Source organism: Camarhynchus parvulus, chromosome 14 (assembly GCF_901933205.1).
Source record: "Camarhynchus parvulus chromosome 14, STF_HiC, whole genome shotgun sequence".
Taxonomy (NCBI): domain Eukaryota; kingdom Metazoa; phylum Chordata; class Aves; order Passeriformes; family Thraupidae; genus Camarhynchus; species Camarhynchus parvulus.
In genome coordinates this window covers 2068974-2094249 of record NC_044584.1, presented here as the reverse complement: position 1 = coordinate 2094249, position 25276 = coordinate 2068974, and the positions used below count along the sequence as shown (strand labels likewise).

Genomic DNA, 25276 nt, shown 5'->3' with positions numbered 1-25276 from the left:
CGGGCGGCCCGGCCCGGCCCGGCCCCTGCCCGCAGCGCTGCCCGCACCGGGGCCGGGGCCGCGGGGACGGGGGAGCGCGGCCGCCGCCCCGCGTCGCGCCCCGAACTTTCCGCCAATGGCGGCGCAGGGGCGGGCACGGGAGCCGCCCCCGAGGCCCCCTCCCCACCGCCGGGGGCACCGGCATCCACCGGAGCGGCATCCCCGGAGCCCCCCGGGGCTTCTCCGCATGGGGGACGCCGGGAGGGGACACGGCTGAGGCAGGGGACAGGACCCGGGGCAGGGCTGGGGTACCCCAGGGTCAGATCCAGCCCCCGGGGGTGCACCCTGAATTCTGTAGGCACATGGCTGTGACAGCCACGGCTACAGCACCCCGGGCTGGGAACACCCCAAACTGTGCATGGCCTAAACTGTGCAACCCCAAACTGTGCAACCCCAAACTGTGCAACCCCAAACTGTGCACACCCCAACTGTGCACACTCAAACTGTGCAACCCCAAACTGTGCACACTCCAACTGTGCACATTCAAACTGTGCACACTCAAACTGTGCAACCCCAAACTGTGCACACCCCAAACTGTGCACAGCCCAACAGTGCACCCCCAAACTGTGCACACCCATACTGTGCACACCCAAACTGTGAACATCCAAACTGTGTGCACCCCAATCTGTGCACACCCCAAACTGTGCAACCCCAAACTGTGTGCACCCAAACTGTGCACATCCAAACCGTGCACCCCAAACTGTGCACACCCCAACTGTGCACACCCCAAACTGTGCACACCCCAAACTGTGCACAGCCCAACTGTGCACACCCAAACTGTGAACATCCAAACTGTGCACATCCAAACCATGCACCCCAAACTGTGCACACCCCGCACTGTGCACACCCCGAACTATGCACACTAAAACTGTGCACACCCCAAACTCTGCACACCCCACACTGAGCACCCCAATCTGTGCACACCCTGGCTATAGACGCCCCAGGGCAGGTACATCCCAGTTTTTGACACCCCAGGCTGCAGCCAGCTCTGTCCACAGACACCCCAGCTGTGCTCAGCCGGGCACAGGCGCAGCCTGGGCTATGAACACCCCAGAGTGCAGCTCCCCCAGAACTGTGCACCCCAAGACCTGCACACACCCCAGGCCAGGACATGCACCCCCACGGTCATGGGCACCCCAAGGCATGCACATGTGGGGCACCCCAGGCTGGGTGCACCCCAATCTGTGCGCACCCCACACTACAGCCCCCCTGGTTTACACACCCCCACCCCAGAACTGTGCACCCCAAGAGTCCCACACCCCCCAGCCCTGAGTTACACACACCACGGATCCCTGCACCCCGAGTTCTGCACCCCAGGCTCCATGCACCCCAAATCATGCACACCCCAACCCTTACACAACCCAGCCCATCCACACCCCAGGCTACAGGCAACCCAGGCTATGCACACCCCACATCACAGCCCCCTGGTTTACACCCCCCAGAACGGTGTACCCCAAAAGTTACACCCCCCACCTCCTTATAACCTGCCCTCATCACCAGCAGCGTCCCCCTCCCCACGGAGACATTTTCAGACGGGGGAGCCCAGGCACGTGGCACGGGGCCTGACACGGGGGTCAGGCACATCCGAACCCCGAGTTCCCCCCTCCAAACCCGGGGATTTCTCTCCACCCCCTCCCTTCCAGCCGCTATTGTGCCACCACTACAGACCACACCATTAATTAAGTTTCCATCCACTGACAGCCCGCCAAAATGTTTGAAATAAACACGGAACAATTGGGATGGGATGATACAGGCCGGGAACAAAGTCCCCGGCCAGAGGGTGGAGCGGAATGGAAATGAGGGATTGTAAATTGGGATGGTGGGAAGAAAGAGGGGAAGGGGGGAAGGGGAGGGGGAGGCAGGCGGGGAGAGGAGGATTCACAGCCCTCCGGCCATGAAATGATGCTGAAAGAAGTCATGCTGCTGGAATCCGTGGAAAATGAGGGGCCGGAGGGGCAGCGGGTTAAGGTGGAGCGGGTCGGGATGTCGGGGTGTCGGGGGGCTGGGCTGGGGGTCGGTGGGCGGCTCTGCCCGCTGGCCCCCGTGCTGAGCCCACCAGCTGCCGTCAGGGGTTTGCCGGGGGTGGCTGGGCCGAGGGTCTGGCTGTGGCCCGGAGGTCACAGAGACCCCGGCAAGGCAGGGACACGGTCCGCCCGGTGACAGTGAGGGAGTGGAACCGGCTGGGCTCGGAGCTGGGCAGGCAGGGACCCCACCAATGGCTTTGGCCAGGTGCCAGGGGCGAGGTGGCACCAGGGGTAGCGTGGCACCAGAGGCAGGGGGACACCAGGCACTGGTGTCCCCTCAGCACCGAGACTGACCCGGCCCTGTGCGGCGCTCAGCACCCTGTGGGATGCTCCCTTGGGACACCCCGGGATGCAGGGAGGGGCACACGGTGCCACATGGCAGGGTCTGCCCTAGTGCCAGCGCCCCGGGGTGAGGCTGCGCCCCTGGCCCCTCCACAGCCCCCGGCCCACCTTAACTGGTGTTACTGCCGAAACCGCGGCGCCGGCTGCCCCAGCAGCCCGGGCGGAGCAGGGTACGGGCACCCCGCGGTCGGGCACGGCCATCGGGGGTCCCGGAGCCCCCTCGGAGCAGCCACCGCAGCTGGGGCTGGGCCGGAGCGGGCGCGGCTCCCGCAGCACCCGCAGTGGTCTCAGCCCTCCGGAGAGCCCGTGGGGTGGCACCGCCGGGCACACAGCGAGCCGTGCCCGCAGCTCGGTCTGGTGACCGTGTGCTGACTGTGTGCCCCGTGTCCCCTGGCCACCCCTCCCCGTCCCTGCCTGGTTGTCCCCGAGGCACTGGGGAGGAGGGAGGGTCCGAGCTCCCCGAGGCCGCCGGGCCCCGCCGCGTGTCCGCTCTGCCCCGGGGCCGCTCCGGGATGCTCGGGCTCGCAGTGCCCTCTGGTGACCGCGGGCACGGCCGCCGGGAGCGCCACCCCGGCCGAGGGGACCCGCGGGGGCTCGGGTGGGGCTGGGGAGCAGAACTTCAACTCATCCCCCAGGACCTCCGAGGAGCAGCCGGTGCCAGCCCTGCCCTGGGCGGGGACATCTCGCCCCGGGCCGGGCTGCTGCACCCCCGGGGCGCCCACAGCTCCTCCAGCTTCTCAGCGCCTCCTCCACAGAGCGATTCCTCCTGTTATCCCATCTAAACGCACCCTCCTCCAGCTGAAAACTGCTTCCCCTTTGTTGGGGAAGATGAAACAGGAAAGCCTTATAAATATGATTGCCTGGCAAAAGATTTTGAGAATATAGGAATTATAAGTGAGACTGAAATGAAAGCAAGCTTTGAGATACCTCAGGTACTGAACAACTGGAAAACAATGCTGTGGCCAGCTGAGGGTAATTCCCTTTTGATGAAACAACACCCTCTGCTTGCAGACAGCTCCAAGGGTCAGAGCAGACCCTGCCAGCTTGGCAGAAGGGGCCCAAAGAGGAGTTTTTAGGGTTTAAAATGTAACACAGTGTGGTAATGTAATGATTCTTATAGGCTGTATGGAAATGCTATAGGATTTGTATCTTGTACTAGATTGGTTAGTGAGAATTAGAATATTCAACACAGAAGAAGATTTATTGTATGGTAATGGGAACCTCGCTCTCTTACCCTCTTACTCTCTCACCCTCTCATCCTCTCTCCCCCTCTCTTCTCTCAGCCTGCTCTGAGCTGTGGCTGGCAGCTCCCAGCAGGGCCCTGCACCCAGGCCCTGTGCAATAAACCCCAAGTTCCTGACCTGGCTGCAGAGATCTCTGTCTCCATCCCGACTGTCCTGCCCCCCAACACTCCTACATCCTTCTTCTGCCTCTGCAGCTCCTGGCCAAAGCCTCTCTCTGCCACCCTCCCAAGGTCCCTTAGGCATCCCCAGGATGCCAGAAGGTTTCCTCCAGGCTGGAGGGCCCCAGCTGTCCCAGCCTTTCCCCACCAGACAGATTCTTGCAGCTCCCTGAGCAGTTCCATGTCCCCTCTGGATCTGCTGGGACTCATCCAGGATTGCTCTGTCCCTGACCCATCTCCACTCACAGAGCACTCCTGCAGGAGCTTCCTTTGGATTTCGATGATCCTGTCTCTTCCTGATGGGTCACCCCAAAGTTTTTCTTTGCTGGGCAGCTCCCCCCACCACTCCTGGAGTTTCTGGCAGGTCCCTGGGAGCTCCACGCTGCCCCCAGAATGTCCTTGTGGGTGGCTCTGGGCACCCTCCCCGCTGTGCCACGGGTGGGGATGGCATGGGCGGGGATGCTCCAGGCTAGGCTGTGCCCAAAAAAACCCTCCTGGAAAGGCAAAAGGGACATTTGGGGCAGCTTGGAGGGCTGCTCAGGGGCTGGGGGTGCCCAGGCTGTCCCCAGGCAGGTCCCCATCCCCCCGGGTTGTGTGAGGAGCTCTCCCAGCGCCCGAAGGAGCTGCGGCTGTGGGAGGCACCCACCTTGTCTTGAAAAAATAGCTCAGGAGCCTCAGCTCAGCTCCCAGCCCATCCCTGGGGATGCGCAGGGACAAGCTGAGCTGCTCTGCACAGCACCCAGCCAGCTCAGTCCCCTCAGTGTCCCCTCCCACCCAGACCCCAGGATGGTGTCCCCAAGAGGGGGAATGTGCCCTGGGAGGGCTTGGGGAGCTCAGGGGGCCTCTCAGGAGGGGTGAGGGTCCTCAGGGCAGGGCAAAGGAACCCACCACAGCAAGGTGGGGATCCCCAAAGTAAAGATGGGCTCCACATGTCAAAGTAGGGGTCCACGTGGAAAGGAGGGGATCCCATGGCCAGGTGGGGGCCCCATGGTCATCTGGGGGTCCCATGGTCATCTGGGGGTCCCATGGCCAAGTGGGGGTCCCATGGTAAGGTGGGGTCACCATGGCCAGGTGGAGGTCACCACATTAAGGTGGGGGTCCCATGGCATGGTGGAGGTCCTATGGCAAGGTGGGGTCACCACGGCCAGGTGGGGTCCACACTAATGGGAGAAGGTTCCCTTGGAAGGATGAGGTTCCCAGAAGCTGGAGGAGAGTCCTCATGGCTGGTTGAGAGTCCCCACAATAAGATGAGGGTCCTCAGAGGAAGAAGAGGGTCCAATGGTCCCTGCAGCAGTGTGGCCATTCCCATCTCTCTGTGAGGGTCCCCACAGAAGCCTGAAAGCCACCACATCCTCGCCCCCCTCACCCACACGTGGCCTGGATGGGGGGAGCTGAGGGGGAACCAGATCCTCGGCAGGGAAGAGCTCAGGGCGCTGTGGGGTCGGCAGAGGAGGGGCTGAGCCGGGGGTGACCCCAGGCTGGACAGGCCCCCCTGCTCCCCCCCCGTGCATGCATCCTGCGGGCAGCGAATGGAGCTGCCTATTGATTCGCAACCCGGGCTAAAAATAACTTTCAACTCTTCATCCCGAGCTGTGAAAAATCCCCCATTGCTAGGCGACGGGTTACCGGGAGACAGCGGCGCTAGGCGACGGCGGTTGCTGCGGCGACGGCCCCGGCGCACTGCGGTCCAGCCCGGCCCCGCTGCTCCCGCTGCACCGGGAGGGCTCGGCCCGGGCTCCCGGCGCCCTGGGGACACGCTGGGGCCGAGCTCCGGCATCCCCGGGCAGGGGAGCAGAGGGATGTGGCAGCCAGGTCACCCAGCTCTCGGCTGCTGGCCTGGCCTGGGCATGGGGACACCGGGCACCACCACTGGGGACAGGGAGCAGCGAGCAGGGGGCTTGTGATGGTGACATGTTGTTGGGGAAGATGAAACAGGAAAGCCTTATAAACATGATTGTCTGGCAAAAGATTTTGAGAATATAGAAACTACAAGCAAGACTGAAATGAAAGCAAGCTTTGAGATCCCTCAGTTACTGAACAACTGGAAAACAATGGTGTGGCCAGCTGAAGGTGATCCCCTTCTGATGGAACAACACCCTCTGCTTGCAGACAGGCCCAAGGGTCAGAGCAGACCCTACAGCTTGGCAGAAGGGGCCCAAAGAGGAGTTTATAGGGTTTAAAATGTAACACAGCATGGTGATGTAATGATTCTGATAGGCTGCTATGTAAATGCTATAGGATTTGTATCTTGTACTAGATTGGTTAGTGAGAATTAGAATATTCAACACGGAAGATGATTTATTGTATTGTAATGGGAACCTCGCTCTCTCACCCTCTCATCCTCTCTCCCCCTCTCTTCTCTCAGCCTGCTCTGAGCTGTGGCTGGCAGCTCCCAGCAGGGCCCTGCACCCAGGCCCTGTGCAATAAACCCCAAGTTCCTGACCTGGCTGCAGAGATCTCTGTCTCTGTCCCGACCATCCTGCCCCCCAACACTCCTATAACCTGTGGCTGCAGGGTGAGCTGGGGTGAGCAGCACCCCACATCAGGCACCCCCTGGACTGGTGGCACCCCAGCTGTGTCCCCTTCCCCAGGGCCACAGACACACGTGGAGTCTCCTCTTGCCCAGGGGTGACTCCTGTTGGAGGAGTTTTCAGCCTTCTTGGCATGAAAATGTCCCCAGAACATGGGGCCACAGCAATTTGTCCCCTCTGAGTCGTGGAGGTGGCAGGGGTTAGTGACAACGGGCCTGTGCCAGGAGGAGGGCACATCAGGGACCATGCAGGGCCCCATTACCTGCCAGCCCCAGTGGCACCTGGCCTGCTCTGGGTGCAGAGTGTCCCCAAGGGCTGCACCACAGCCTTGCTCCCAGGCTGCTGCAGGTCCCAATTCCCCTGGAACAGCTCCCTGGGGACCACGGGGGACAGGGCACTGCTGGGGGAACGAGGGACTGTGGGGAGAAGGACCTGCAGCTCCTCAGGGGATGGGGAAACACGTGGCACCAGCATGAGGCCATGGATCCACACATCCCTGCGGTCACTGTCCCCTCCAGCATTTGTCACCACTGGGCAGGGTGTGCTGAGGGTGTGAGTGTGAGTGTGAGTGTGAGTGTGAGTGTGAGTGTGAGTGTGAGTGTGAGTGAGTGTGCACAGCCTCCTCCCCCAAGCCCCCTCGCAGCTGCAGGGTGAAACCCAACCTGCCTTATCAACAATGGAAGCAGGAGGCAGTGCCGGCTGCAGGAGCTCCCTCCGCCTCCCCAGGGCCAGCCTGGACCTGCTGCTGCCAGGGCAAGGCACAGGGGACGGGGCTAAATGTGCCTGCTGAGCAGCTCCCTCCAGTCTGGGGAGCAGGGTGAAGCTGGGCCCGGGCTGGGGGGGCTGAGCTGGGGGTGCTGGGACACCCAGAGCAGTGGGACACCCCAGCAGGTCTCAGTGCCAGACGTGACTTGGGCAGGTGATTCCCCCAGGGATATGGGCACAGCAGCCTGGCCTGGGTGATTCCCCCCTAGGGATATGGGCACAGCAGCCTGGCCTGGGTGATTCCCCCAGGGATATGGGCACAGCAGCCTGGCCTGGGTGCCCGCTGCCCCTGGGGTGCTGGTGCAGGGTCTGGTGTCACCGCTGTGCCCCAGGGGCTGTCACAGAGCCCGAGGTGGCTGCCGGGGTGAGCAGGGTCTGCAGCAGGATCTGCACCAGGATCTCCAGCCTGCCGTGCCCTGCTGGAGAGAGAGCCAGAGCAAGCATCTGTCTGTCCTTCCAGCCTTCCACCCATCCCTGCCTTCAGCCTTCCAACCCTCCCTCCCTCCATTTCTCCAGTCACCCCATCCCTCCATCTCTCCATCCATGCTTCCATTTCCTCCTCCACCCCTCCATCCCTTCCTCTCACCATTCTTCCCTCCATTTCTTCATTCCTCCATCCTCTCCAACCCCTCCATCCTCATCTCTCCATTCATCCCTCCACCCCTCCATTTCTCCCTCCATTTCTCCATCCCTCCTTCGATCCTTCCACCTCTCCATCCCCCCTCCATCCCTCCCTCCATCCCCCATCCTTCCACCCCTGCATTCCCCCACCCACCACCCTCTCCCTGCACTCCCAGCTGCCAGCCCAGCCCCATTCCCGTGTCCCGCACCCTCACCTCGCCTCTCCCGGTGCCGCCGCCGCCGCTCCATTATCGCTGCCGGTGTCGGTGTCCCTTTAACGGGCTCGGCCGGTGACACGCGTGTGCGTGTGTGCGAACGCGCGTGTGCGTGTGCTCCCCGCTCCCGGGGCTGGCTGGCAGCAGGGCCCCCCTTCTCCATCCCCCCGGATCCGGATCCGGCCCCATTCCCCCCCTCCACTCCCCGCTTATTTTTCCTGTTGTTTCGCGGGGTTGGGGCGGGGGCCGGGCGGGATCCGGCCCCTTTGCCAACGGGGATTTTGGGGGATTATTCGCCGTTTTCTTCCCGGTGGGATTTTTTGCTGCAACCGAAAGAAGACGGGCGCGAGGCATGGCATGAGCTTCGGGAGACAGGGCTGGAGGTAAGAGCCGCTCGGGAAAAGCCTTTCCCACACAAAGCCGGTGCCGGGGTCGATGCCGATGCCGGGGTCGGTGCCGGTGCCGGTTCTATGGGTACCGATACCGGCACCGGCACCGGCAGCGCAGCCGCCCCCAGCCGCATCCCGCATCATGGAGCCGCGTTATATAACGGCAGCGGAGCCGGCCCGGCCCCGGGGCTCCCGGTCCGGTGCCCCCCCTCCGCCCCCGCCTCCCGGTGGCTCGGCAGAGGATGGCGGTCGGTGTGAGCCTCCCCCGCCCCGCTGATGCTGCCCCCTCCGCCCCCTCGGTGTGGGGAGGGGGCTGTGGGGGGTGAGGGGATGTGCTCTGTGTCCGTCCCCCCAGCATGGCCGGGCAGCAGCGGGTGGGGAAGGCAGGGAAAGGGGATCAGGGGCATCCCGAGGGATGCAGGGCTGCTCTGGGATGGGGGTGGAAAGGCACGTCGCTGTAGGGACGTGGTTACCCCAGTGTGGGGTTGATGTTTGCCCGCTTCCACCTCTGCTGCCAGCCTCTAAAATTCCTCTAAAATTCTGGGATGGGGGTGGAAAGGCACGTCGCTGTAGGGACACGGATGTCCCAGTGTGGGGTTGATGTTTTGCCCCCTTCCACCTCTGCTGCCAGCCTCTAAAATTCCTCTTGTCCTCCCTGGTGGCACCGTTGGCATCCCCGAGGCTGCACTCAAACACCCAAACACCCCAAAAGCTCCGTGTGGCTTTCTGTGGGTGCAGGGTGACACCAGCCAAGGATGGGGGACAGGGAAAGCCCTCCCATTCCCAGAGCCCAGGGGATAGAGGAGAGGAAAGGCCCTGGTTGGGATGGGGCTGAGCCCCACAGCGGGGTCCTGCAGACCCCAGCGTGCATCCATGGATCTCCCATCAGCCCAGGGGTGGGAACACAGAGTTTGTTTTGGTGGGGAGGATGGGGAGGGGCAGAGGGATCAGCATGTGGGGCTGGGGACCAGGCAGGCTCGACCCCATGGAATGGCTGGGGCTGAGCACGGCTGGGGAAACTGAGGCACGGGGTTCTGGCAGCAAGCACCTACATACCCCCAAGGTCTTGGCCATGTGGGGGTCCGGGGGTGCCATGGGGGGCACTGGGCTGAGGTGGTGCCTCTCAGGCATCTGCTGGTGCCCCTGGGACGTGGCAGTGCCTGGGCAGGCAAGGCCGGAGCGTGGCAGCCCCTGCTGCAGGGATGGCCCTGGCAGAGCCTCTCCATGCCCACCCTGTGCCCAGGGTCTGGGCTCTCGGGGCACAGCACCCCGGGGCGCTCAGCAGGCTGCAGCAGCGGGCACAGAGCGAGCACCGTGCCGTGCTGGCAGCTCCCCTCCTCTGGAGCTGGGTGCTGATTTCACTCTGGCTACCAGGAAGAGGGAGGGAGGTGGCTTTGGAGTGGGGAGGACTCGCTCAAGCATCCATTTTTAATGAGCTAGATATCTATTTTTCTCCGAGCTGGCTTCCCCCACATCGATCCCTTTGCCTGTTCCCCTCCCCGTGCCAGCAGCTCCAGGGCACAGGGGAGCAGCAGGACAGGCACCCCTGGCACTGGCACCCTCCTGCCACCCCAAATCCTGCTCCTGGGGGAGGAGAGACCCTCACTCGGGCCAGGGTAAGGTGAGAGTGGGGAAAGGGTCCCCTTGTCCCCTCCAGTGGGGTCACAGCCGTGTTGATCATCCTGTGGGGAGGTGGCCAGACAGAAGGACAACTGGAGTGGGAGCACTTGGAGTTTGGAGGTTGGATCCCTCTGCTCTGCAGATTGAAGCTGTGCCTGGCTCAGCAGCTCCATAGCAAAGCCACCTCGTCCTGCCTGGAGCTGCGTCCCCATCTCCCATCTCCTGCTGCTCCCAGCAGTGCCTGTGCAGGAGCTGCACCCAGGGAGGGGATTTGGGAGGCGAGTGGGAGCTGCTGGTGTGGGAGGGAGCAGCGCTGGGTGTGCAGGCAGCAGAGCTCCTTGGCAGCATCCCCCTCCCAACCTCTGCCCACCTGCCACGGGGACAGCCACGTGTGCTGGGTGCTCCGGGGCTCACGGGAGGAGCTCAGGGATGAGGAGGGCAGGGCTGGGGAGGGCACAGCTCAGCAGGACCCGTTTCTCCAGGGTTTCTCCCTGCTGGAGGGGTGATCCATGCCCAGCTCTTGGACAGGGGAAGCAGGATGCCAGGGGGTTGTGCTGGGAGCAGGATCAGGATGGTGCCTGATGGCTTTTGGAGCCCGTGCTGGCACTTAGCACCCACAGCCCACCAAGGAGCGCCATGGCTGGACACTGCCTGCCCTGGTGTCCCACCAGCCTCGTGCCAAGGGCCCCTGCTTGACCCCAGGGCCAGGTCCCAGCCAGACCCCGAGCCCAGGGACAAAGGGCCATCAGTGCCATCAGTGCCATCAGTGCCATCGGTGCCATCGGTGCCATCAGTGCCATTGGTACCATCAGTGCCATTGGTGCCATCGGTGCCAGCAGTGCCAGCAGTGCCATCAGTGCCATTAGTGCCATTGGTACCATCAGTGCCATCAGTGCCAGCAGTGCCACGTGCCAGCAGTGCCATCGGGTGCCGTTGGTGCCATCAGTGCCAGCAGTGCCAGCAGTGCTTGTGTGGCTGTCACCATGCCTGGGGGGTGAAGGGTTTGGGCAGGCACAAATCCCAGCAGGACCTGAGGAGCTCATCCACATCATGTGCTTGGAGACAGCTCCAGGCTCCTCAGGGGATTGTGCATTTCAGCCCTTCCTGGGCAGAGGGAAGGGCTGGGACACGCTGGGAGCTGTCACTGGGCTCTGGATGGGGTTGTAGTGAGGGGAGGCCAGGCTGGGCAGGATCCAGCACACGAGGAGCTGCTCCCTCTTCTCCTTGCCTCGGTCAGAGGGGAGCAGGGAGAAGCTTGGCTTAAGCATGAGCATCCTTCCATGGTGTGAGAGCAAAGATCTCCAGAGGAGGCTGGAGGGGAAGGGAGCAGGGCTCCAGCTCTGCCCTCAGTCTGTCCCTCCCGTGCTCCTTTTGGGTGCGGGATTCCTCCCAAGGGGACAAGGGGCTGCCTGGACAAAGGGAGAGGTCAGGCTCTGCTGTCTCTGGGAGAAGGGGGTTCAGCAGAGAGGCTGCAAGCTGCTGCAGGAGGGGCTTGGTGGTCAGAGGGAGCCCTGTTGGGAGGAAGTTTTGCTTGGCCAGGCTTGGGGCTGCAGCTCTGCCTCCCCCCCGCGCTGAGGGCTGGGGACAGGAGCTGCATCTCCCTGTGCCCCCAGACAGGAGCTGCTCTCTCCCCAAAGGCCAAAGCAGGACCTGAGCAGAGCTTGGTGCTGGCACCTCAGCCAGCTTTTCCCAGCTCCCTGGGGATGGGGCCAACCCTGCAAACCCTGAGCCTGACCTTTGGGAAGGCTATGGGACCTGAGAGGTTGCAGTGCTGGGAGTTCCTACCGTGGCAGCTCCTCTGCTTGGCCATGAGCTGCAAGAGCCAGCGATGGATTCACCAGCCTGGCTGGCACTGAGAGCAGCAGCCCCAGCACTGGCACTCAAACCAGTCATGTCCCAGCCCCTCTTGCTCCACTGCAAGGTGGGAGCCATCAAGGGAGCAGGAAAGCTGCTCTCAGCCCTTAGGCCTCCCCAGGAGCTCTCTGGGCAGCCCCAGGAGGGAGGTGCCCAGCTCCCATCCCATGAATAGCAGCTCTCCAGGGCCAGCTAGAGAGGCAAGGCCCTTCCCTACCCGGAATTCCTGGATTGTGCAGCAAGGAAGAGGCAGCACTGGGTTTGGAGCTGTGCTCTGAGCCTCTGTCCCAGCTCACCTGTGTGAGTGCTGGAGCCCAAATCCACCTGTGTGCACACACACACACACACACACACACACACACACACAGAGCATCTCCAGGCATGGAGCATCTCTCCACTGCTCCTGCATCTCCGGGGAGCCGGTGGCTCCTCCAGAGCCTCCATCAGCTCCTCTGCACTGCTGGGGCGACCCAAGCCCCCTGAAGCGTGGCTGGGTGCTGGGCAGCGTTGTGATCCAGCGGGATCAGAGCCGGGGCAGCAGCAGCACCCGCGCAGCAGCCCTGCAGGGGATGTGTTCGAGTGCTCATCACTGCCGTGTGCTCCGGGCTCGCTCCGGCCCCGGGGCGAGCTCAGCCCCCCGGAGGGGCTGCACAAAGCCCGGGCTGTGTGCTGGGCACAGCTCCCCGTGCCGGGCCGTGTTCTCCGCCCGTAGAGAGACTTGGTTTGCTGCATTAGTAAAAATAGACGGGTAATGAATTCAGCTGATGCAACCCCGGCAGCGCGTGCACGAGACGGCCCCGGCCGCGCTGAGAGGGTGAGAGGGGTTGGGTGAGTGTGAGTGTGTGTGTGTGTGTGTGAGTGTGTGTGAGTGTGTGTGTGTGAGTGTGTGTGTGAGTGTGTGTGTGAGTGTGTGTGTGTGAGTGTGTGTGTGAGTGTGAGTGTGTGTGTGTGACTGTGTGTGTGGGCTTGTGTGTGTGAGTGTGTGTGTGAGTGTGAGCAGGGCTTGTGTGTGTGAGTGTGACTGTGTGTGTGCATCCCGTGTGAGTGTGAGTGTGAGGGGGGTTGTGTGAGTGTGAGTGTGAGAGTGAGTGTGAGTGTGAGTGTGAGCTGGGCTTATGTGTGTGTGCCCGTGTGCACACCCCGTGTGTGTGTGTGTGAGCAGGCAGCGATGGCTGCTCACTCCGCACAGCTCTGCCACCTGAAGCCCTTTGGCAGCAGCTCTGGGTCCTGGCAGGGCGATAAGAAGGCTCCGAGGGGACTGGGGGCTGCAGAGACCCGCTGGGTGACAGCAGGGTGTCTCGGGGAATCTGTGGGGCACTCATGGGTTGTCCCTGGGATCTGCTGGGGCGGCAGCAGATCTGCCTGCTGGGTTACAGTGGGATCTCGGACAAGGATCTGTTGGAGCAATCCTGGATCTCGGCAGGGCCCTGAGGGGCGATGGAGGTTCCCTCACAGGAGCCGGTGCGGCAGGGCTGGATCCTCCCGGGGCCCGGCGCGACAGGGCCGGATGCGGGCAGGGAGCGAGCGTGGCGTCCTTGAGGGAAACGCTGTCCCCGGTGCTGACCGGGGCCAGGACCGCTGTCCCCGGTGCTGACCGGGACCGGGGCCGCTGTCCCCGGTGCTGACCGGGACCGCTGTCCCAGGTGCTGACCGGGACCGGGGCCGCTGTCCTCGGTGCTGACCGGGACCGGGGCCGCTGTCCCCGGTGCTGACCCAGCCCGCCCGCGGTCCCGGGGCTCCCACGCCGCCCAATCCGGGATCTCCCCTGGCTCGGGTGCGGCTCCAGCCCGGCTGTCCCAGAGCCCAGCCCGATCCCTGCTGCACAGGATCAGCTGCTGCCCAGGCCAGCCCTCCCTCCACAGGCCTGCACTAACCGCAGGCCGCCGGCCCTGCCCATGTCTCAAGGCCCTCATCCCTCTGCACTACCACGTGGAGACAGTGAACTCGCCAACAGGTTGGGCAGGCTCTGTTTTCCAGGCAGTTTCCATCCCGTTCAGCCCAGCACCCTCGCTGTGCAGTGTTTGTGGTGCCAGGCTCTCAGACCCGGCTTGCTCCTCTCTCCCTGCGTCAAACCCGCCCCCCAGCACTGCATCATCGCTCCCCGTGGGTGACAAACCCCCCCAAACCCCCCTGCCAGTGACGTATCCTGAGAAATGTGCACCCTGCGGTGGATTCGGGAGGCTCGAGGGCTCTGGCCTTTGCTTTTGTCAGGTTTTCTCCCACTGGGCTGGGGCTGGCACGCCACTGGGACAGAGGGGCTGCAAATCTGAGCCCGTCCTGTGGGACCCCAGAGCAGGGGTGGTTGCACCAAATGCTGAACAAATGTAATGATGGTGATGATGATGATGGTGTGCTTGGCCCAGTCATGCAATCTGCAAACACTGAGATGGCAGGGGGAAGGGAAAGGGACAAATCTCTGCTCTCCTGTTGCTTTGGAGTGGCCAAAAAGCATTTGGAGGTGTTCATGGAACTGCTGGCACATCTGGGAGGGGCTGTGCTGATTTGGAGTTGTTTATGCATCACTGCTGGGCACATCTGGGGAGGGGGGGCGCCGGGTCCCGCCCTAGCACTGTACCCGGGCTGTGGATCATCAAGGCAGTCATTTACATTTAAAGCTCCCACCGCTGCCCAGATCCTCCTGTGCCCAGAGGCTCGAATCTCTCTCCGTTTTTCTCTTTGAAGTGACTTCAGGCTCACTCAAGGTTCGGGATTTCTGTGCTCTGTTCAGGCAGCCTGAGCTCCCTGGGCAGGGGTCCGGCTCAGCTTTCCAGGGAAAGCTGCTGGACCCCTGAGCCCCCCCTGAGCCCCCCCTGAGCCTCCCTGAGCCCCTCCAAACCCCCTGATCTCGGCCTCGGGGACCAGCCGAGCTCTGAGCAGGTTGGATGCGGTGCCCAAACCTTCTGCTGGCTGCTGTGAGTCTGGCGACTTGTCAGCATCTGTGTCCTGCTGGGACTGTCCCCTCGGGCTCCCGAGGCCCTGCACTGCCCCTCTGCCACCACCTGCCCTGTCCCCGTGCCCAGCGGCTCTGGGGCTCAGTGCCACCACCTGCCCTGTCCCCGGTGTTGGAGTGACGGGGGGTGGGACGGTTGGGATGGAGACAGAGATCTCTGCAGCCAGGTCAGGAACTTGGGGTTTATTGCACAGGGCCTGGGTGCAGGGCCCTGCTGGGAGCTGCCAGCCACAGCTCAGAGCAAGCTGAGAGAAGAGAGGGGGAGAGAGGATGAGAGGGTAAGAGAGTAAAAGGGGTAAGAGCCTAAAAGGCAAGATCTAAGAGACAAGAGGTAAGAATGTAAAGTTCCCATTACAATACAATAAATCTTCTTCTGTGCTGAATATTCTGATTCTCACTAACCAATCTAGTACAAGATACAAATCCTACAGCATTTACATACAGCCTGTTAGAATCATTACATTACCACACTGTGTTACATTTTAAACCCTATAAACTCCTCTTTGGACCCCTTCTGCCAAGCTGTAGGGTCTGCTCTGACCCTTGGGCCTGTCTGCAAGCAGAAGGTGTTGTTCCATCAAAAGGGAATTACCTTCAGCGGGCCACACCATTGTTTTCCACTTGTTCAGTAACTGAGGTATCTCAAAGCTTGCTTTCATTTCAGTCTCACTTATAATTCCTATATTCTCCAAATCTTTTGCCAGACAATCATATTTATAGGGCTTTCCCGTTTCATCTTCCCCAGCACCTGGGGCCGGCCAGCGTGCCCAGCGCCTCTGGGGCTCGGTGCCACTCTCTGCAGGGACAGCTCCCCGTGCCACCTGGCCATTGTCTGTTTGGGTTGGTGCTCTGTGAGACACCCGCTGCACGTTCTGTTTACCTCCCTGATTGCAGCCGAGCCGCTGGTTTCGAGTTTCTCCTTTCTCTCCCCTCCCCTTCTGCTGCTTTCAAGCGAATTTAACACATGTCCAAGCATCGGGCGGCGTGAGCGGAGGCAGCGGCGGCTGCATCCGAGCCGGGAGCGGCGCCAGGCTGTCTGCACAGGGCTGGGCTCGTCCCCGGGGGCTGCATCGCGGCGGGACGGTGCCACCGAGCCGGGCTGGCTGCGGGCACCGCGGCTCCCCCAGCGCCGTGCCGGGAACGGGAGTGCTCCCGGGGGATGCTGCTGTGTGCCCTGCGTGCTGCGGGGCCTCCAGCGTGCCACCGGCACCGGACTGCGCTGCTGAGCTCCTTTGTGGGTGGCTGAGCCCTCCCTGGCTGCTGCAGGAGGGCTGGATGAGGCCAAGGGATATCGCCAGCTGGGGCTCTGTACAAATCACCAGCAGGATGGGACTGCTGGGAACGTGCCTTGAGCTGTTTGATTTTCCAGCATCAGTCTCATTACATGGTTCTGACAATGGGAAGATGCCAGCAGCTCACATCCCAGGCAGCAGAGCAAGAACTTCATGTTACAACTTACTTTAAGAGTTTTTTGGCCAATCCCACAAAGCAAAAGCACACTGACAGTAGTTCTATCCAATCACTACAAGCACAGGTACCTTTGGTTAAAACAATGCTTGCTTCTTTTGGATACAATACCTGCTTGTGAGCCTTAAAACACAATGCACAGAGCTCCATTATTAAGCTTAAAACTTCCTAATATCTTGCTAGATAAACTTTTCTGTAGCTTAGAGAATTATTCCAGACAAGTGTTAATATACAGACCATTGTTCTATTTGTCCTTGCTTTTCTAATTTTGACATAATTTTTCTGCTGACCAATCTCATGGCTGCTGCTTAGCTCTAATCACAGTTCTGCTGTCTCTCAGGCCTGTCTTTTGCAGCTTTCCCAAACTCCTCTGATTTTGTGGATTCCCACAAGGGATGCTGTGAGAGTGAAAGGGATGGGCAGCAGGTCTAGGCTGCATCCTGCTTCCAGGCTCAGGGACCACGGAGCCTGGCCATGAGCAGGATGCCCTTCCCTCGGTGCCCTTCCATCAGGGCTTGACTTTCTCCATCCCAAATCAAGCAGCTGTAATAATTCCCTTGCTTAATCTTGGGTCTGGGAAGAGCTGGCAGGCAAGGAGGTCCCCAGCTCCTGTCACTGATGGATGGAGGTGCCAAGCACCCCTTGGGCCTTCAGGGGCAGCTCTGTGCCCTGCTCCATGCACTGCAAGCTGCATTCCCGTCCTTCAGCTCCCTGTGCCCGCAGGGGGTGCCAGGATCAGTTTTTTGGCAGGGTTTGGCGTGGCATTGGCACACGGGATGCGGGCAGGGCAGGCAGAGCCGGGCAGGGCCCTGTGCCAGGCCCCGGCTGGGCAGGGCGAGGGGGCTGAGCCCCCATCAATAATTCAGCTCCATATTTATAGAGGGAAATGTGTTCAATAATGGATGCTGGGTGAGGGGGGCCCTTGGGAAGCCGGCCTTGCTGCCACTGCAATATTTATTGGCCTGGGTTGCCGGGTGCTGCCCGACTGCCTGGAGGCTCCACTACGGCTGGCACAGGCTCACTGCTGAGGGCTTGGCTGGCATGGTGGGCACAGGCAGCTCTGCTCCTCTGCCTCTGCCCGCTCCCCTCCACAAAAATGCACTGGGGGATGGAGCCCCTCTGCTCTGGAGGCAGGCTGGCAGAGCTGGGGGTGCTCACCTGGAGAGGAGAAGGCTCCAGGGACACCTCAGAGCCCCTTGCAGGCCCCAAAGGGGCTCCAGGAGAGCTGGAGAGGGACTGGGGACAAGGGATGGAGGGACACGACACAGGGAATGGCTCCCACTGCCAGAGGGCAGGGATGGATGGGATCTTGGGAATTAGGAATTGTTCCCTGTCAGGGTGTGCAGGCCCTGGCACAGGGTGCCCAGAGCAGCTGTGGCTGCCCCTGGATGCCTGGAAGAGTCCATGGCCAGGTTGGAGCCACCTGGGACAGTGGAAAGCGTCCCTGCCATGACATGGATGTAGAATGTGATGGGCTTTGAGGTCCCTTCCAATCCAAACCAGTCTGTGGATCCTTCTCCACCTGCCACTGGCCATGCTTGTTTCTAGGCTCAGAGAAGGATGTGAATACCCAGGGGCAAATCCCCATCCGTCCCTCATCACAGGGGGCACCAGGGCCATGCAGCTTCTGGGAGGACCCTGCTCTGTGTCCCCGACAGGTCCCCTCTGTGGCTGTGCCCACCCAGTCCCACGTGCCACCCTGCTCAGTGCCTCCAGGATCTCCCCCCTCCCTGGTGCCACCACCTCCCCCAGCCATGGCCGCCCCCCAGCAGGCCCACAGCCCCTGACCCCACACCCTGTGTTACAGAGACACCTGTGGAAGATGTCGAACCCGAGAAACGGCGACACCAAGCCCCCATGTTTGCCCCGCAATGGACTGGTGAAGATCCCCACGCAAGCCAACGGCCTCGGCTCCGCCAGCATCACCAAAGGCACCCCCGCCGTGAAAAACCGCCTGTGCCAGCCTTCCTCCGTGCCTGCCATCCTCAGCCCGGCCTTAGCCCACCGCAGCGACCTGCCCATCCCCAGCCTGGCCTCCCCGCTCTCCTTGGCCACCCTGGCCAGCGTCTCCTCCCCTCCCGGCGCTTCCTTGGTGGGACTGAACGCCAGCGAGGGCTCGGAGCAGCCATCCCCGGAGCGGCTGCCGGGCTCGCCCTCGGAGAGGCAGCTGGCCGTGGACGAGAAGATCCTCAACCGCTTGTTCTGGTACTTTTCGGCGTGCGAGAAGTGCGTGCTGGCGCAGGTGTGCAAGGCATGGCGGAGGGTGCTCTACCAGCCCAAGTTCTGGGTGGGCTTGACGCCCGTCCTGCACACCAAAGAGCTCTACAACGTCCTGCCCGGGGGAGAGAAGGAGTTCGTCAGCCTGCAGGGCTTCGCCGTCCGCGGCTTCGACGGCTTCTGCCTCGTGGGCGTCTCTGACCTGGACATTTGTGAGTTCATTGACAACTACCCCCTCTCCAAGAAGGGGGTCAAGTCCATGAGCCTTAAGAGGTCAACCATCACAGATGCGGGGTTGGAGGTAGGTGACCCTGCTGAAGTGACTGGGGTGGCTGAGGTGTGCTGGTGGCGGGTCAGTCCCGGTGGCCTTGGGGACACGCACATGGGCAGAGTGGTCCTGTCACAGTGAAGGAGCAGACAGGTGGCATGGCCACCCCACAGGTGCTGGCAGCACAGGGAGGCCCTGCCTGTGGTCTGGGCGGTGGGATGGGCGCAGCCTGTACAGGGTCAGGAGGCTGTTGGGGCTGCATCCCTGCAGGAAGGCAGGGCCAGGTGAGGTGGCCGTGCTGCTGGGCGGTGATGTGGCAGTGGGTGACAAGCTCTGGGGACAGGACATTCCTGCTTGGCTGGCTGCTCCCCAGCAAGGAGGTCACCCAAGCAAGGGGCTGAGGTGATAGAGATGGGGCAATTCAGGGGGCTGGGCAAGGTCCCCACCGAGATCCTTGCCCCGTGCCGTGGCCAAACACAGCACCAGCTTCTCCATGGGCACATCTCACCTGTGCTGGGAACAGCATCAATCCCCACCCTGCCAGCAGCACCTGGCACAGTGCTGGGGCTGCAGCCAGGGGTCCCTGCCTGTCCCCTGCCATTCCCCACTGATGCTGCTGTGCCCTAAGGCAGGCGTTGAACCCATGGCGGGGAGAAGACTGGGAGCAGTGGGAGGAGCCACCCCGAGGGAGCCAGGGTGGGGACACAGGGACACACGAGGGTGGGTGGCAGTGCCTAGCACGGCCTGACCCCCTGCCCTCGGCAGGTGATGCTGGAGCAGATGCAGGGCGTGGTGCGGCTGGAGCTGTCGGGCTGCAACGACTTCACGGAGGCCGGGCTGTGGTCCAGCCTCAACGCCCGCATCACGGCGCTGAGCGTCAGCGACTGCATCAACGTGGCCGACGACGCCATCGCCGCCATCTCGCAGCTCCTGCCCAACCTGACCGAGCTCAACCTGCAAGCCTACCACGTGACGGACACGGCGCTCGCCTACTTCACCGCCAAGCAGGGCTACACCACCCACACCCTGCGCCTCAACTCCTGCTGGGAGATCACCAACCACGGCGTGGTCAACATGGTGCACAGCCTGCCCAACCTGAGCGTGCTCAGCCTCTCGGGCTGCTCCAAGGTGACGGATGATGGAGTGGAGCTGGTGGCCGAGAACCTGCGGAAGCTGCGCAGCCTCGACCTGTCCTGGTGCCCCCGCATCACCGACATGGCCCTGGAGTACATCGCCTGTGACCTGCACAAGCTGGAGGAGCTGGTGCTCGACAGGTAAAGGGCTGTGCTGAGCCGTGCTGTGCTGTGCCAAGCCATGCCATGCCATGTTGAGCTGTGCCGGGCCATGCCATGCCATGCTGTGCTATGCCAAGCCATGCCAAGTCATGCCATACCGTGCTGAGCCATGCCATGCCATGCACGCCATGCCATGCCATGTTGAGCTGTGCTGTGCCGTGTCACCCCATGACAAACCATGCCGTGCCAAGCCATGCCATGCTGAGCCACGCTGTAGCAGAGGGTGCAGCATGGGGGCCATGGTTTGGGGACACCCGCGGGTGACCAGCTGGCCCTGACACCCCGTGTCCCGGCAGGTGCGTGCGGATCACCGACACCGGCCTCAGCTACCTGTCCACCATGTCATCCCTGCGGAGCCTCTACCTGCGCTGGTGCTGCCAGGTAGGTGTGGAACACGGCTGTGCCCGTCCCGGCTCGGCACGGCAGAGAGGGCATGGTGGCACCTCCCTGGGCATGGGCCATGAGCTAGGGGTGGGCTCCTGGGGCTGGCTGAAGACCCCGAGACTTGTGCCAGGAAGCAGAGAGCTCCTGTGAGCTCAGCAGGACTCAGCCCTGGCACCCTGACCCTGCATCCCCAGACCTGGTACCTGTTGCAGGCTCCCTGCCCTGGCTCCCTGCTCCCTGTCGCACAGCCCAGAGCCGGTATCCCGGTCCTGCACCCCAAATCCTGCCCCAGCATCCCGCTGCAACATCCCACATCCTGCTCAGGCTCCCCTCCCTGCAGCCTGTCCCATCACAGTTCCCTGCCCTGGCACCCAGAGCCAGCACACTGCCCCAGCATCCTGCACCCTGCTTCAGGTTCCCAGCCCTGGCACCAGTTCCCTACCCCAGCTGGGCAATGCTGAGCCCCGGTGCTGTGGTTGTCCCCATTGTCCCCTCCTCATCCCCATCCCATCTTCTTTTCCAGGTGCAGGATTTTGGCCTGAAGCACCTCCTGGGCATGGGCAGCCTGCGCCTGCTCTCGCTGGCTGGTGAGACCCTGACCCTCCACCAGGGACCAGAGACCCCAGGGGCTGGGGAGGCACCGGGCATGGGGACAGAGAGCCCTGGGGACAGCCTGGGGACAGCCAGCATCCCCCCAGGCCAGCAGGCACCTGCACCCAGCCCAACCTGTGGGAAAGATCCACACTGGGGCTGCAGTGTTTTTTGGGGTGATGGTGTTTTAGGAGCTATGGTTTTGCCATTCAAGTGTTCTGGGGTGTTGTTTTTGAGGAGCTGTTCTAGGGGGCACTCGTTTTTGGGTTGGTTTTTTTTTTCGTTGGAATACAGGTGCTTTGAGATGTTGGAATTTTAGGCTGACCTTGGGGTGCAGGTGTTTTGGAGCACTATTCCTTAGCATGCGGGTTTTCTGGGTTCTGGTGGGGTTTTTTTGGGTGCTAATTTTGATGGTCTTGGTATTTTGGGGTGCTGGTGCTTTAAAGTACTGGTTTTTGTGTGCAATTTTGCGTGCTGGATTTTCGGGGCGATTTTTTGTAGTGCTGGGGTTTTGGGGGTACTTTTTTTTAGCATGCTGGTTTTTGGGCTCTGTCTTTTGGTGTTTGGTAAGTTTTGAGGTGCTGGGATTTTGAGGTCCTGACCCTTTGGTTCTGTTGGGGGGGATTTTGGTGTTCTGGGATGCTGGTGCCTTTGAGATGCTATTTTTGGGGATGCTGTTTTTGGGGATGCTGTTTTTGGGGGGCACTGGTGATCTGGGCTGACAGAGCACCCTGTCCCCTTGCAGGCTGCCCCTTGCTGACCACCACGGGGCTGTCGGGGCTGGTGCAGCTGCAGGAGCTGGAGGAGCTGGAACTCACCAACTGCCCCGGGGCCACCCCGGAGCTCTTCAAGTACTTCTCCCAGCACCTCCCGTGCTGCATGGTGATCGAGTAGCGCTGGAGCCGGCCCACCCCGCGCCCACCCCGGCCGCCATCGCCCACCCCATCTCCCTCCGGCTGCGGGGGTTTCGAGAGACGCCCCCGATTCCAACCGAGCCCGGACATCCCCCTCATCGACGCCCCCGAGGGACGCGGGGCTCCGGGGGGAGATGGGGGCAGGAGCCCCCCCGGTACCATGTAAATTCCCCCCACGCCGCCGCCATCGCCCGTGCTCCTCCCGCTGTCCCGCCAATCCCTTCCGGACAGACGAACGGACATCATGGAAGCCCAAAGTGGGAAGGCGACGCTGTGTGACCGCCCCCGGCCGCATCCTGCTCCCCCCGCCCCGGGGCCAGCGGGCCCCGCCACCAAGGATGCTCCTGGCACCAAAGGATGCTCCCAGGGACGGGCCAGAGGAGGATGCTGATTTTGGGGTGGCGGCGGAGGCTGGATGGGTCCCCTCACGCCCCCGGAGCGGGTCACCGAGCTCACGCCCCCCTCCCCGCGCTGCGTGTCCCCTCCAGCCCCCAGCCCCGCCTTTGGGGCCCTCTGTCCCGGTGAATAGGATGCCCCTCTCCGCCCGCCCGCCGCCCTCGCATGCTCGCTTGCTTCAGTCTCGTGCTACGGCAGGTTTCGGGGTACCCGGGGGGACGGTGACAAGTGACAGCCCCACTGAGCCCCTCCACGCGGCTTCGCCCCGGCCGGATCCCGCCCCGGGCTGCCCTGGCGACATCCCCCGACCCCCGGGGACCCCCCTGCACCCCGCGGGGCTGGGGGGCGATGCCACCGCCGGGCAGCGGCCTATCCGTCTGGGATGGGACACGCCGGGGCACCAGGGCCAGGGCTGCGCCGCCGCGGCGACACCGGCAGCACAGAGAGACCACGGGAGGTGGCACCTCGGACACTCTGCCACCGCCACCGCTCTTCCAGCTGAAAAGCCATCGCCCCCGTGCCAGCGGCAAGCGGGGCACCGGGGGAACCCCCGGGCTGAGCCGAGATGGGACCGAGCCGGAGCGGGGCCGGGGGGCCCGGGGGGCCCAGCGCGGGAGGGGCTCGGTGCCCCCGGGCAGTGCCCGCCCCGTGCCACAACCATGGGAGGAGAGTGGGCACGGGCACGGGCACGGGATGGGCACGGACACGGACACGGACACGGACACGCTTTCGGTTTGTTTTGCCTTTGTACCGGCCGGGAAGGAACTGCTGCACCAACCGCCGCCTCCGCTCCCTGCTTTGTCCGAAACGCCCCTTTCTCACCCCAAAACGGCACCAAGTGGCCCTGGAAGGGCTTTTGGGAGTCCCTGGGTCTGCGGGACAGGGTGGCACTGCCGGGGCCCGGAGCCCCCCAGCACGGGGTGTAGGGCTGCCCGCACCCCCAAAGCCTGCAGTGTCCCAGGGCAGCGGCACACAGAGGGTGTCCCCACCCCCGCAGGAGACAGCAGCAGTTTTGGGGTGCCATGCCCTGCACAAGTCCCTGGTGCCAGCCCCAGCACGGCCCCCACACCGTGACAGTGACCCCCTGCACCCCTACTCCCCTGTGCACCCCTATATCCCTCCAGTGCACCTGTACGCCATCAATGCACCCCATATCCTCCCGGCACCCCCATTTCCCACCCGCAGCCTGACCCACAAGGCTCCCAGAGACCCCCGAACCCCATTTATCCCCCTGCAGCCACATCCCTGTGCACCCCCGATCCCCTGGACCCCACATCTCCCCGGCACCCCCCATGCACACCCCCCTGGCAGTGTGCCCCAAGCCCCCCAGTGCACCCCCACACCCCTGAGCACCCCGCTAACGCTCCAGCTCACCCCTACACCCCCAACGCGCCCCATATCCCCTCGGCACCCCCATTTCCCACCCTGACCCCTAATGCACCCCACACCCCCCTGAACCCCGTTTTCTGCTGTGCTCCCAGTGCCTCTGGGGTGCACCTCTGGTATCCCCGCTCCCCCCGGATCCCACAGCCCCCGACACCCCCGGAACTCTCTTTGTCCTCCTGCAGTCCCCAGCACAGCTCCCATCCCTCCAGCCCCCCACTTCATCCCAGCGCACCCCACTCCCAGCGCACCCCATCCCTCCCATCCCTCCAGCCCCCCACTTCATGCCAGCGCACCCCACTGACTCCCAGTGCCCCCCACTCCCAGCGCACCCCACATCCCTCCGGCACTCCCCCCAAGGCGCCCTGGACACCCCAATCCCCATTTATCCCCTCGCATCCCTATTCCCACTGCACCCCCCGGCCCCCGCATCCCCCCGGCCCCCCAAGGCTCCGTGCCCGCCATGGCCCCGCGCCCCCAACGCGCCCTATACCGAGCGGGGGCGGGGCCTGTGGATGGGCGGGGCTTCACAATGGGCGGGGCCTCGGGGACAGAGAGATGGGCGGGGCCTTATGGATATCCGGGTCGGGAAAGGGGCGTGGCCTGATGCAGGAGGGCGGTCCGGGGTACGGAAAAAGGGCGTGGTCTATATGAAGGGCGTGGTTTGTGGGCGGGGCGGACCAGGGCTGGGGAGGCGTGGTCTTGCCACAAATGGGCAGGGCTGAACAGCAAGACGGGCGGAGGGGGCGTGGTCAGTCGGTAGGGGGACGATCCGGGCTGGGCGAGGGGGCGTGGCCTGGGTCCAGGGGCAGCGTCCCGCCATCGGAAGGGGCGTGGTCCGTCGGGAGGGGGCGGATCCTAGTGGAGGAACGGGGGGCGTGGTCTGGCAGCAGGGGCGATCCCGGTGACGGAAGGGGGCGTGGCCTAGCAGCAGGGGGTGCTCCCGGGGCGGAAGGGGGCGTGGCCTGGCGGGAGCTCGGCGGCGGCGGGGCCTGCTCGGCCCGAGCTGGCGGCGCGGGAACCGGCGCCGGGTACGGCTCGGGAGCGGCACCGGGGCCTCGCACGGAGGGGTCCGGCACCGGGTGGCGGCGGCAGCGGACTCTGTGAGGCGGGAGGGGGTTGTGAAGGCGCCCCGGGGGCTCTGAGGGGTGGGAAGGGGCCCTGAGGAGGGTATGGGGTGGGGGGGGCCTCTCAGGGAGCCCTGAGTGGGCTCTGAGGGGGTCCTGAAGGGGCTCTGGCTCAGGAGCGGGCCCTGCGGAGAGGGAAGTGTGGGGTCTGAGGGGTCCGGGGGGCTGTGGGTCAGCAGGAGGAGGATGTGGAGTATGAGAGGGCTGTGGGTCGGGAGAGGGCCCTGATGGGGTGGGAGTGTGGGACATGAGAGGCTGGGGGTGGCCTCAGGAGTAGGACGGGACCCTAAGGGTGCTCTGAGGGTGGGAAGGGCTCCTGAGGGGGTGGGAGTGTGAGCTGTGAGGGATCAGTGGGACCTGGCAGGAGAGGGCAGTGCTGTGGCAGGAGCTCAGCCTGGCTCTGGAGGACACTGCCCGTGGGACCCTGTGATCCCTCCAGGAAGCCTGAGTAGCTGCTGCCTCCCCCTGCTAGAGAAGGAGCA

At 63.3% G+C, this 25276-nt stretch overlaps 1 protein-coding gene across 1 annotated transcript; it reads left to right on the top strand.

Annotated features, from left to right (window-relative positions):
- The first annotated feature begins 7902 nt into the window (after positions 1-7902).
- On the top strand, positions 7903-21893 carry FBXL16 (F-box and leucine rich repeat protein 16). The gene is made up of 6 exons (XM_030957892.1): positions 7903-8322; positions 18027-18737; positions 19470-19978; positions 20296-20380; positions 20907-20970; positions 21720-21893. The coding sequence occupies exons 2-6, from the start codon at positions 18042-18044 to the stop codon at positions 21866-21868; spliced, it is 1503 nt and encodes a 500-aa protein (XP_030813752.1). The 5' UTR covers positions 7903-8322; positions 18027-18041; the 3' UTR covers positions 21869-21893.
- The last annotated feature ends 3383 nt before the right edge of the window (positions 21894-25276 follow it).